General features: G+C 46.4%; 1 protein-coding gene across 3 annotated transcripts in view; it reads right to left on the bottom strand.

Moving 5' to 3' along the window:
• The window catches only part of gabrr2a (gamma-aminobutyric acid type A receptor subunit rho2a), a 103,499-nt gene that overhangs the window by 50,258 nt on the left and 39,481 nt on the right, over positions 1-13,760 (bottom strand). For all 3 annotated transcript variants that reach the window (XR_013305104.1, XM_077620528.1, XM_077620529.1), the window contains one exon: positions 139-362. Coding sequence is in view for 2 of the 3 variants with exons in the window: in XM_077620528.1 (XP_077476654.1) it covers positions 139-362 (224 nt within the window). In the remaining variant the exon portion in view is untranslated. The remainder of the gene's footprint in view (positions 1-138; positions 363-13,760) is intronic.

Raw genomic sequence — 13,760 nt, 5'->3', positions numbered from 1 at the left:
TGCTATAGTGTTATTATTGTTTTTTTAATATTATGACTGTTTATCAAGTTGTGCATAATTATTTTTATTGTTATCTCCACTGTAGCAGATGACATAATGCGTCTCACTAAATGAATTGACCACTGACTTGATACACACCTGAGACTGTAAAGCACATGGCCATCAGGAAAGACACGCAGCATGATGTTGTCTGTTGTTGTGTCATGGATGAAAGATCTCTTAGAGTGGACGAAGAATACATCAGGAACCCAAATTTTTTTCACCAAACGGCCATCAAATGTCATGCTCTTGTTCGTACTGCTGGTGAATGACAGACGCTCATCTTTCCAATAATGTCTCAGATATAGTGTCATGGTAAAGTCCTGTTGGAAAATAGTGTGAAAATGAACCAGGTTATATTGAATAAGAGTCCAGTATTGTTATACAGAGCTACCAATCTCAATTTCCGGAGTTTTTTTCCAGAATGAATGTGATTCATGCAAAATCGACATAAAATGTAAAAAAAAAAAAGTAGGACAATTCAAATCAAATTGTTATTATCATGTTTTTATCTCTCATCTCATCGCCTATATCGTTTTCTGAAAAACTTTATCCTCATTAGGGTTGCGGGGGGTGCTGGAGCCTATCCAAGCTGACTCCGGCTGGGTCAGAGGCGGGGGACACCCTGGATCGGTGGCCAGCCAATCGCAGGGCACAAGGAGACGGACAACCATGCACTCTCACACTTATACCTAGGGGCAATTTAGAGTGTCCAATCAGCTTACCATGCATGTTTTTGGAATGTGGGAGGAAACCGGCGTACTCGGAGGAAACCCACGCAGGCCTGGGGAGAACATGCAAACTCCACACAGGTGGATGTGACCTGGATTTGACTCCAGGACCCCAGAGCTGTGAGACGGACGCGCTAACCACTCATGACACCAGGCCGCCCCATGCTGAATTCGCACATGCATATTGTGCAATGTGCAAATGTCGGTCTTTTTGGAGACGGCTTTAACATGAGATATTTTGTCGAATACGAACTAATAAACGTCAACATTTGTCGCGTTTTTATAGTATAAAAAGTATTTTTTTAAAGTGCATAAAATGTCAAAATTCACGCCGAAACTCGCAAGCATAAGACACTTCCCTTGTCTTCCATTTGGCACTAAGAAATTGGCGGAAGTCAGGGGACTGTCACTCAACTCAGCACCGAGAAAGAAAAATGGCGGGATGCGAGCGGTGACCTTCATTTTTTTCCAAAAATTGAGCTTTCTCACCGGACTAAGTGGCCAAGAGCCTCTGTGAGGGTGGATTTTTTTCAGAAATGGAACGCTGTGCGACCTTACAGCGGACCCCGTGGCGCTTATTTGAAAATACACAATGCTCAGTGCACAGGACGACAGTGAGTCTCGGTTGCGAATTGTTCCAATGAGAGTTGGAGATCATGGCCTGATGAAGCCAACAGAACCACATCATCTGCAAAAAGCAGGGATGCAATACTGAGGCCACCAAACCGGACCACCTCAACGCCACAGCTGTGCCTATATATTCTGTCCATAAAAGTGATGAACAGAATGGGTGACATAGGGCAGCCCTGGCGGAGGCCAACCCCCACTGGAAACTGATCTGTCTTACTGCCAGCTACGCGGACCAGACTCTGATTCCGGTCATAAAGTAACCGGACCCCGGCCACATAAAAGGGGTTCCAGAACCTCATACTCCCGAAGTACCCCCACAAGACTGTCCATGGGACACGGTCGAACGCCTTCTCCAAGTCCACAAAGCACATGAAGACTGGTTGGGTGAACTCCCATGACCCCCCCAAGGACCCTGCTGAGGGTGTAGATCTGATCCACTGTTCCACAGTCAGCACAAAAACCATACTGCTCCTCCTAAATCCGAGATTCGACATCCCGGCGGACCCTCCTCTCTAGTACCCCAGAATAGACCTTCCCGGGGAGGCTGAGGAGTGTGATTCCCTGGTAATTGGAAGACACCCTCCGGTCCCACTTTTAAAAAGGGCAACCACCACCCCAGTCTGCCAATCCAGAGGCACTGTCCCTGATGTCCACGCGATGTTCCAGAGGTGTTTCAGCCCAGACAGCCTCACAACATCCAGAGCCTTTAGAAACTCCAGGCAAATCTCATCCACCCCCGGGGCCTTGCCACTGAGGAGCTTTTTAACCACCTCGCTGACTTCAACCCCAGAGATAAGAGAGTCCACCCCAGAGTCCCCAATCTCTGCTTCCTCATGGGAAGGCACGTCGGTGGAAATGAGGAGGTCTTCAAAGTATTCGGACCATTGATTCACAACATCCCGAGTCAAGGTCAGCACCGCCCCATCCCCACTATACACTGTGTTGACGGTGCACTGCTTCCCCCTTCTGAGACGCCGGATGGTGGACCAAAATTTCCTTGAAGCCACCCGGAACTCGTTCTCCATGGCCACACCAAACTCCTCCCATGCCTGTTTTTTTTCCTCAGAGACGACCAGAGCCGCGCGGTGCTTGGCCACCCAGTACCCGTCAGCTGCCTCCGGAGCCCCATGAACCAAAAGGTCCCGGTAGGTCTCCTTTTTCAGCCTGACGGCATCCCTTACCGCCGGTGTCCACCAACAGGTTCTGGGGTTGCAGCCACGACAGGCACCGACCACCTTGCGGCCACAGCTCCGGTCTCCCGCCTCAGCAATATAAGTTCGGAACATGGTCCACTCGGACTCAATGTCCCCCGCCTCTCCCCGGACACGAGAGAAGCTCTGTCGGAGGTGGGAAGTGAAACGCCTTCTGACAGGGGACTCCGCCAGGCATTCCTAGGAGATCCTCATGAAACGTTTGGGTCTCCTGGGCTTTACTGGCATCTGCCCCCACCATCGGAACCAACTCACCACCAGGTGGTGATCGGTTGACAGCTCCGCCCTTTTCTTTACCCGAATGTCCAAGACATGCGGCCGCTGGTCCGATGACACGACCATTAAGTCAATCATCGAACTGCGGCCTAGGGTGTCCTGGTGCCAAGTGCACATATGGACACCGTTATGCTTGAACATGGTGTTCATTATTGTCAATCCATGACGAGCGCAGAAATCCAACAATAGAACACTATTCGGGTTTTGATCAGGGGGCCGTTCTTCCCAATCACGCCCCTCCAGGTCTCACTGCCATTGCCCACGTGAGCATTGAAGTCCCCCAGCAGAACGAGGATGTCCTCCGAAGGGGCACTCTCCAGCACCCCCTCCATGGATCCCAAAAAGGGTGGGTACTCTGAACTGCTGTCTGGTGCATACGCACAAACAACAGTCAGGTCCCGTCCCCCCACCCGAAGACAGAGGGATGCTACCCTCTTGTCCACCGGGGTAAACCCCAACATACAGGCACGAGCCGGGGGCCAACAAGTATGCCCACACCCGCTCGGCGCCTCTCACCGCGGGCAACTCCAGAGTGGAAGAGTGTTCAATCCCCCTTGAGAGGAGTGGTACCGGAAACCAAGCTGTGCGTAGAGGTGAGCCCGACTATGTCAAGCAGGAATTTCTCAACCTCATGCACTAGCTCAGGCTCTTTCCCAACCAGAGAGGTGACATTCACGTCCCAAGAGCTAGTTTCTGCAGCCGGGGATCGGACTGCCAAGGATCCCTCCTTTGGCTGCCGCCCAACTGTCAGCGCCCCTGACCTCTTTGGCCCATCTCACAGGTGGTGTGCCCATGTGAGGGGGAATCCACGTCGCCTCTTTGGGCTTTGCCCGGCCCCATGGGTGTAGGCCCGGCCACCAGGCGCTCGACATTGCGCCCCTCCTCTGGGCCTGGCTCCAGAGTGGGGCTCTGGTGACGCGCATCCAGAGGAGGGAAGACGTTTTCCAATTATGTTTTTCATCATAAGAGGTCTTCTGGTCATGCTTTGTCTGGTCCCTCACCTCAGACCAGTTTGCCATGGGTGACCCTACCAGGGGCACAAGGCCCCAGACAACATAGCTACAAGGATCATTGGGACACCCAAACCCCACCACCACGTTAGGGTAATGACTCGTCAGTGGGGGTTAAGGATACTGATGTCCATATAAGAATTTTTGTAGCCAGTCATACAGATTTATGAAGTCTTAGGTTGACAGGTATGTACATTTCCCATATCCGTTTTGTTTTGAAATTGTCATGGATGCATTGCTTTTTGTTTCACAATTTCATTACACTCTTCTGGGCTCTCATCGGCTGTCTCACAACAACTCTCCATGTCTCTCTTGTGGGTTCATGTGTTTGTTGGCTCTCTGCCTCTTTTAATAATATTATAATCATTTTCTCTCATTTTTGTCTTTACATTTCCTACAAAATTGGGACACTGATGAATTTTTAAGGGTTTAGTTGATAGTTTTGAGGGGAACGTGGAACAAATTAGAGTATTTATATGTAAAGTACTGCTCTATTTATGAAAAAAATTCTGGAACCAATTAATTTCATAAGAAGAGTTACGATTATACTAAATATTTATTATCTATCTATTTGTTTGTTTGTTTGTTTGTTGTTGAGTCCTTAGACTCAGCGAGTGGTGAGCTCTCAACAACTTGGCGCTGAACGTCTCCAAAAGCAAAGAACTCATTCTGGACTTACGACGGAACCAGGCCGCTCCGCTCTGCTGATCTCACTTTACTACATATTTATTGATTATTTATTTCTGTTTCTTTTTTGTTGTATTTGTGCACTTTGTAGTTAAATCTCATTATACTTCTATAATGAAAATTTGTTCCAGAAGTTTTTTTGTAACTTTGATTTTTCATAAATACATATTTTATATTGAATTAGCATTATTCATACCAGTTCTTCAATACTACCACCTAAATCATTTAAAACTTATAAAAGTATACAAATTCTGTAATAGTTATGCAAATGTATGCATGCAAAAAAAGAGAAAAAGAGGACACAAATATTTATTAAGCCATTAATTTTTTTTCCAAGATGGCGCCGTCACGCGGAAGCCAGTGGCAGTAGCTCTGTCCACTCTTATTTGTTTTTCGTGTTTTACAGCCCTTCTATCTTTTTTTAAATTACATTTTAATATTTCTTAATACATTCCTTTTTACTTTACCTTGTACTTTATACTTTTTACTTTAATGTTTTTACAACTTTCTTTGTTCTGTTAGCCCGGCTTCTTTCTGCCACTTCTTTTTTGGAACCATCAGCCATGCCTACGCTGTCATACACATGGGACTAGCTGTTACAATACGCAGCAGAAGGAGCAACACCTCAATCCAGCTGGAAATTCCGAGCTGGACAAAAGTGCCGGGAGAAGAAGCAACGCTTCTGACCAACCATTCCATCATGGGATAAGATGGAAGAGCTGTCGGCGCTTACCAGCAACGGAGTCGAGGGACTCTACTCTGCTACTGTTGTCTTCAGCTCCAGACTACTGAGGAACTGTGTGGATAAGCTTGGAAGAGTGACTCTGCATATTTTCTACCTCGGTAACAGTCTGCAGAAATTCCCCATCTTGTGGAAGACTTCCTGTGTGTGGTTCCAGTTTTTGTCCAACTTTACAACGTCTTTTTGAGTCTGTATCCGTTTTAGCTACCGCAACCAAGATGGCGCCGTTCAAGTGGCAGCCGGCGGCGGTAGCTCCGTCCACTCTTGCTCGTTTTGTGTTTTTGCTGCTTTTCGGTCTTAATGATTGGATTTGGTGATTCTTAATGATCCCATTTATTTTTATTTGCTTTGTACTGTGTGCTTTTGCTTTGTTGTTCTGTCTAATCACCCTCTGCTACTGTCACAATGAAATTTCCCATATACGGGATGAATAAAGTTATCCAATCCAATTAACATTATTAAGAAATGCAAAAAACCTACCATCTGCCTACAGCATGCTAACTGTAAGCCATCATGGAAAGGCTTTATTCTAGACAAAGGGAGGCCACAAAGATGTTGGAAGCCAATGGGAAAGCAACTCTACCATGGCAATTAAAGGAAAGATACCCGATACAGGAATTGTATTTATGTTTGAAAACAGAAGGGAGGCTGTCGAGCGGGCATGTTGTGTAAGCTCAGGAAACAACCACTCAAAACCCTCGCTCTGTCCAACGTCAGATACATTGCAAACAAAACGGACGATTTGGAATTAGAGCTCGGTGCTCATCGCTATGTTCGTGAATGCTCCATGCTAATAATCACAGAGATGTGACTTCACCCACAAATACCTGACACTACCGTGCAGCTAGCAGGACGCACGCTACTCAGATCAGACAGGACGTTCGACTCAGGAAAAAAAGAGGTGGTGGGCTTTGCATTTATGTGAATGAGGGATGATGTAACAATAGCACTGTTATGGTTAGACACTGTTCCCCAGACGTAGAATTCATGTCGGTGAGATGCAGACCCTTCTTTCTACTGAAGAATATGACATATTTTACTCCTTCATTTTATTGTAGCTGTTTCATTTTGATATATATGCCCACTGTAGGATTAAAACTATTGTTCTTAACTCAATTACAAAGAACAAACGGTCTCTGTCTGAGTATCTACTTTGAGGTTGGTCACATGCGGATAAGAAGACAGATGGTGGGCTTCGAGGGACAGTAACGCCAAGGTGCCAAGCGGTGGAGGTGATAACTTCAAAGGAGACGCTGTGGACTCCAGCGGAGAAGGCGACCAAGGACAGACGTGGATTCAAGGGCCAGCGGATTCCAGAAGAGGAGACCCCTACAGACCATCGTGGGACAGTCCACATATCATTAAAATCAGCGAATGAATATTCATTTTTGTTATACTATAACTGGGTAAACGCGGGTTTGGACTTTCGTCACTTTAATCCTCCACTGAAGCGCGGCGACGCTCAGCTGGTTTATAATTGGGGAAAGGGACCCGCAGCTCTGTAAGGATCAATATCAGGAATAAATCATCTGTGGAGTAACTCCCAAACCCTGGTCTCTTCCTTCGATGCTGAACACGCACCATTGTTAGACGGGAGAAGACAGATTTAGGAATTGGAGCCAGAAGCTAATAAGTCAAGTCTAACACTACCCAGAGAGATAGCCGTTGTTAACATCACTGCTGTCTACATCCCACCGGATGCTAAGGTAAGTAGAGTGGCGGTCCATGCATTTCCTAGTGACGCCTTCAGCAAAAACTATTTTATGGCTATAAAACCTCTACTACAGCTACAGCTGCGACACATAAAAAATAATCAATAAATCAATGCACAAAAATGGGGTAAAATCCACTCCCTAGCAGCATTTAATGATTGAATACAAATACTGGAGCTTTTCAGACATTACAACCAGGCCAGGGGGGTGATTTCACCGGGAAAAGACAGCGATGGACGTCAATGGCGAAACGGCAAAATTGGCACTAAAATGGGGTAAAATCCACTTTCTAGCAGCATTTAATGATTAAATACAAATACTGGAGCTTTTCAGACATTACAACCGGGCCAGGGGGGTGATTTTCCCGGGAAAAGACAGCGATGGCCGTCCATGGCTAACCAGCAAAAAATGCACTAAAATGGGGCAAAATCCACTTCCTAGCAGCATTTTTTGATTAAATACAAATACTGGAGATTAAATACAAACACTGGAGCTTTTCAGATATCAGAACCGGGCCCGGAAGACGACTTTCCCCAGGAATTTCATACAATTGAAATATTATTTAGAATATAGCCATATTTTACTCACCAAAAATCCTTTTTACCTGTACACAATATCCATCCTCCTTTCTTCCTTCCTTCTTTTTATCGCCATCGAAGCTAATGTCGAGCATGTCCTGTCGTATTTCTGGCATACGTTTTTATTCAATTTAGCGCTGAAAATGTTCGTTCCCGATTGTGACAGGCTTGCCTGCGTTGGAGTTGTCCGACCTTTCTTAATGATGTCCAGCTTTTTTTTCTTGAAATGTCCGTCTTGAAAATGGCTTTGTGTGCAAAAAAAACAATTTCTTCTCCTTCAGCCATTGCGGGTTGACAAAACCGCTATTAAATCAACAAAAAAATATACCGTAATTACTCGAATATAACGCGCACTCGAAAATAACACGCAGGTAATTTTGGGCCAAAAAAATCTGGAAAAACGCAGTACTCGAATATAGTGCGCACCTAAAATTTCCCGCTGACGAAAATCAGAAATCTTACCTTTTTTTCTTCGTTTCACGATTGTTTTGTTCAAACAAATTTATTCATTAGAATCCTTCAAATGAAGAGTTCCTCTCTCTCTTTGTCTGTCCTCTCATACATCTCTTCGTTGAGAATCCTATCAACGTCCACGCTTCCTTCATCCACTTCCTCTTCCTCCCACAACACATCATCCGATTGGCTTTACGAGATGACGTAAAATCCGTGCGTCAAAGTGAGTTTGACAATGCTTTTTTCGATCGAAAATTTGTAATTTATTTTAGTTATTGATTATAACACTGAACTGAGAGAGGGTGAACTGAGACGGGTACGAGGCTAGAGGGGGGCAGTGGTGGTCTCGGCTTTACGAGATGACGTAAAGTCCGTGCGTCGGCTTCACGAGATGACGTAAAATCCGTGCGTCGGCTCTACGAGATGACGTAAAATCCGTGCGTCAAAGTGAGTTTGACAATGCTTTTTTCGATCGAAAATTTGTAATTTATTTTATTCAATTCAATTTAAATTCAATTTATTTGGCAAGAAAAAGCACCAGGCTAAGGGCCATGTAACAAGACAAAAAAAAAAAAAAAAAAAAAAAAATTAGTTTTTGATTATAACACGCACCCCCAACTATTGGAATTAATTATATAGCAAAAATCTGCGTGTTATATTCGAGTAATTACGGTATTTGCTTGTGCTGCTCGCTCCAGATACAATTTGGTAGCTCTGGCTAGTTCACTCTATCACTAGCCAATCATAGTTGGTGAAAGCGATAACGTATCCCTACGCCTGCGAGAAGGCAATGACGTATCCCTACGCCTGCAAGAAGGCCTTGGTGTCACCAAATCGAATTCTGATTGGTTAAAGCAACAGTCTCATCGACGCTTGTTTATTGCAGCAGAGCCTGCAGAACTGATTGTGAAGGCCATGAGGCATTTTTCTGACCCTGGCAACAAATAATGGCTGAAATGTAATTGGTTAAATGCTTCAATATGAAAACACATCTGGAAGCAGTGCAACCAGGGGGAAAAGCAATGAAAGGAAGCTAACAGACAATTTGGAATTATTTAATAACTATTCAAGGACAAAATATAATTAACATCAGTCTGTGATTCATATATTTCTTTGGGAACTACAGACCCATCGCCCTCACCTCTACGTTTAGCAAAACGATGGAAAGGCTCATCGTGAACCGTCTCGCCTGGTGGTTGGAAGATAAACAGCTTCTCAGCCATTGGCAAGCCGGTTTTCGAAAGGGAAGAAGCACGACGGACCAGGCCCTGCGACTGTCGCAGTTTATCTCTGATGGCTTCCAGTCGACTCAACGACAACGCACGCTTGCAACTTTTTTTGACTTCAGCAAAGCATTCGACCAGGTATGGAGAACAGGTCTCTTACAAAAAATGGCAGACCTGGGGGTCCCCTACCGCTTCATCAGATGGATCGCCAACTGGCTCACAAATCGCACAGCCAGGGTCAAGATTAACAATACCGTCGGCAGGAGCAGAACCTTCAAAGAAGGGCTCCCCCAAGGCTCGGTCCTGTCGCCCCTCCTATTCATATTCTACATCAGGGGTCCCCAAACTTTTTCCTGTGAGTTTCCTTCTCTGATGGGGGGCCGGTGTCAGTTTGTAACAGAAAAAGTGTGACGATTGTAGGGGAGCTTAAGTTTTTTATTGTTTTCCAGAAGGCCACACATAACCAAATAACCCTTTCCAGGTTCTTTACCGAAAAAAAGTCAGGAAACAAATAATAACACTATTAATGAAATAAATAATAACTAAATAACCCTCTCTGAGTTCTTCACAGAAAAAACAAGAAATAAATAACACTATTTATGAAATAAATAATAACTAAATAACTCTCTCTGGGTTCTTCATAGAAAAAAGCCATGGAACATTAACTTTCTGTTGTGCCATGCACAATCTTCTCCCTTTGCTCCGAAGTTTATGCACGACACCACAACCTTCATTACAGAATCCCACGTCAACACTTTGCAGCACAGTGCTTGCTGGTAAATCAGGCAGTGGACTCGTAGCGGGGCGGTGAGACCCCTTTTTTCCAACTCCCGGTTCATGTGTCCTATTAGACCGCAAGTTTCGCCCACCATGCTAGGAGCCCCGTCAGTCGTGATGCTAGCTAGCTTTGACCAGTCCAGGTCCAACTTCTCCATGGTTTGGCACACTTTGTCAGAAATATCCTCTCCCGTTGTAGTTCCTTTGAGACTTTGGAGGGCTGCCAGATCCTCGCATATCTCAAAGTTTGCGCTAACTCCACGAATAAAAATGAGCAGTTGCGCTGTGTCTTGCACGTCCGTGCTTTCATCCAGTGCAAATAAAAAAAGTCAAATTCTTTCGTCTTCTGCTGCAGCTGGGCATATTCATTACTCCCGATTTCTTCAACGCGTCTGGTCATTGTACTCGACGACAGACTTACGGCATTAAATGCATCTTTCTTCTCGGGACACACCTCCTCCGCGACAGCATCCATACATTTCTTAACAAACTCTCCCATCAGTGAAAGGCTTACCGCTGCTTGCTATCAGTTTAGCAACCCGAAAGGTGGCCCGAACGGATGCCTGGTTCAGCTGAGCTTGGCGTACAAATGTATTCTGCTGAGATAGTAGTCCACTTTTTAGCTTTGAGAGTTTGTCTGCTCGTATTTGGCCTTGCAAGCTATCATACTTGTCTTTGTGACGGGATTCATAGTGTCGGCGAAGATTGTATTCTTTGAATACCGCCACCGTCTCTTGACAGATGAGACAAACAGCCTTTTCTTTGCATTGAACAAAAAAATAATCGTCTGTCCACTCCAGGTTAATTCTGCATTCTGAATCAATTTTTCTCTTACCTAACTTTTTCGGCATTATTCCGTTCTCTCTTTGACAGGGCGGGGCCTAGGATTTTTTTTCTGGAGGCCAAATAGGAAACAAATCCGATAGCATCTCTGGTATTGTTCAGAGGGCCGGGCCAAATGTGCTGACGGGCCGTATCCGGCCCGCAGGCCGTAGTTTGGTGACCCCTGATCTACATTAATGACCTCCTCTACAAGTTCAACGATTCCACCCTGGTCAGCGCCTACGCAGACGATCTGGCTCTTGCTTGTCGGGGTAGGAACAAAGAGGAGGTGGAAAGCAGACTTCAAACGGAGGTTGAAAAAGTCTGGAGGTGGAGTTCCGAGGCACACCTAAACCTTAACACCACAAAGTGTGAGGCGTCATTCTTCAGCCTGGACTCAGCTGAGGCCAAATGGCAACCAAAGATCTCAATGAATGACGCCGCCCTCAAGCATAACCCCACCCCCACTCTCCTTGGCGTATCCTTCGACCGACAACTCACATTTGCGGAGCAAGCGAAAAAAGTCCACCAAACCATGTCCAAAAGAACAAATCTCCTCCGCAAAATCAGTGGCACATCTTGGGGTTGGCAACCAAACGACCTTAGAACGGTGTATATTGCCACCCAGAGAAGTCTCGCAGAGTACGCAGCACCGGCATGGGCCCCCTGGCTGGCCCAAACTCACCTCAAATCCCGTGAAACTGCCCAACTGGAAGCAGCCCGCGCCATAACCCACCACTTCAGGTCTACCCCCACCAAAGCAGTCCTACATGAGGCGCATCTTACACCCCTCTCATCCCGCCTCAATTTACAAACACTTCTTAAAGCTGATGCCTGGAACCAGCTGCCTCCTTCTGATCCCCGACACCGCCTTCTCCATGAAAACATCAAAATGCGGTTACAAAAGAAGCCAGACTGGCGATCTTCGACCCTTCCCCGTCTTACCGCTCTTGATCTCCATACCCCTTGTACATACTCTTCCCACCCCTGCCCACCCTGGCTATTACCCCCCTATCCAAACCGCCTTTACTGCAGTCTCTAAACACATGCCGACCATCATCCAAAGAGATAAGGCCGAAGAGCTCATCAGAAGCATGGGTGAACCGGACCTACAGATCTTCACAGATGGATCCACCAAAGAAGGCACTGCGGACGGTGGTTCAGGTTTCATCGTCATTAAGGAGACTGCAATCATCCACCAATGGCATGGTTCCACTGGGACCCGCAGCAGCTCCTACCACTCTGAAAAAGTGTCATTGACCGAGGCACTCTCCTGGCTGAGGGAAACAGCAGACTGGCAGACATCAATCATCCTCAGTGACTGCAAATCGCTGGTCCAAGCTATGGGAAACCCCCCCACGCAAGACCCCGCCATTCGGAGACTTCAGGGTGACATCGCCCTTTTCCCTCCGCCTAAGCGACTACAGCTACTGTGGATCCCGGGCCACTGCAACATATGCGGTAACGACCTGGCCGATGCCCTAGCTAAACTTGGCTCGTCAGATGACCAAACCCATACTTTCCCGGACGCAGCCACAAGACGCGCCATCATCCAACGTGAAGATCGCTCCCCCCTCTCCCACCCCCGCCTTTTGCAGACCTACACTACGAAAGTCACAGTGGAAGAACTTGCCCTATCGAAAGGAGACCGCAGAGACCTGATTCATTTCCACAGTGGACACCACCCCCTGCTCCGCCGTTGGCTCCACCTTATGGGGAAATCCTACTCGGATCGCTGCCGCCTGTGCGACGAGGAAACTGAGTCGTCTGAACACCTATGGCTCCGCTGTCCGGCCTTAATGACCGAACGCTACCATCGCAGCCTGGGCAACTCCCTGGATGAACTAATCCGTGTTCCAGTGGCAGCTCTAGCGCTGCTGAGGATAATCCTCAGGCGCCTGAGGTGAAAAAGAAGAAGGCCAGCAGAGAAGGCCTTGAAGGCCCTGATGGCACACCATTGGGTAAGTACCGCTCTCTCCCTACTAATGGACACCAAAAAGTATTACAAGAACCCCTACCCAAGGGCCGCACACATAATTGCAGGAGATTTTAATCAGGCAAATCTCAAAACAGTTTTTTTTAGGAACACATGAATTGTCCAACAAGAGAGGATAAAACTCTGGATCATGTTTACCCGAACATCAAACGTGCATACAGAGCCATACCACGCACACATTTGGGACAGACAGATAATGCCTCTTTGTTCATGGCCCAAACTTACACTCCCGTTCGCCGACAATCAAGCCACAAAGACGAACCATTATCACATGGCCTGACGACGCCCTCCCCCGACTCCAAGACTGCTTTGAAAAGACACGTGACCGGACGTTTCGTCGACGGACAGTTCGTCAAACAGACATTTCGTCGACAGACAATTTGTCGCCGGATTCGTCGCCGGACATTCCGTCGAACGGAAAATTCGTCGCCGGATTCGCTCGCTCTCAAAATTATAATCATGAGAGAGAGAGAGAGTTTACTGTTGAAAGCGATCAACCAGGTAATCTCTCGCTCTCAAAATTATAATCATGAGAGAGAGTTTGTAATTGCATTGACAATGTCAGAGCATTAATATCTAGATATCTAATATCAAAATTATCAATAAGTGGCGTATTACTGGCGTTGTGTGTACATGTTTTTCAAACTACGGCCCGCGGGCCATATACGGCCTGTTAGGCTTTTTAATCCGGCCCGGCGACGTTGTCCAAAATATAGTAAAAATCAATGACCTCATTCATTTCCCTTTGCCCTGCAATACCCTTGTTTCCCCGATAGATGACACACTAGTCTAGGCCTTTGTTGGAGTGTAACTTGGAGACAAACAACACAGTTCCCACTGAAATGTGAGTTTCTCTACTGTGTTAAAAAT

This window comes from Stigmatopora argus, chromosome 15 (assembly GCF_051989625.1).
Source record: "Stigmatopora argus isolate UIUO_Sarg chromosome 15, RoL_Sarg_1.0, whole genome shotgun sequence".
Taxonomy (NCBI): domain Eukaryota; kingdom Metazoa; phylum Chordata; class Actinopteri; order Syngnathiformes; family Syngnathidae; genus Stigmatopora; species Stigmatopora argus.
This window is presented reverse-complemented; position numbering and strand designations above follow the sequence as displayed.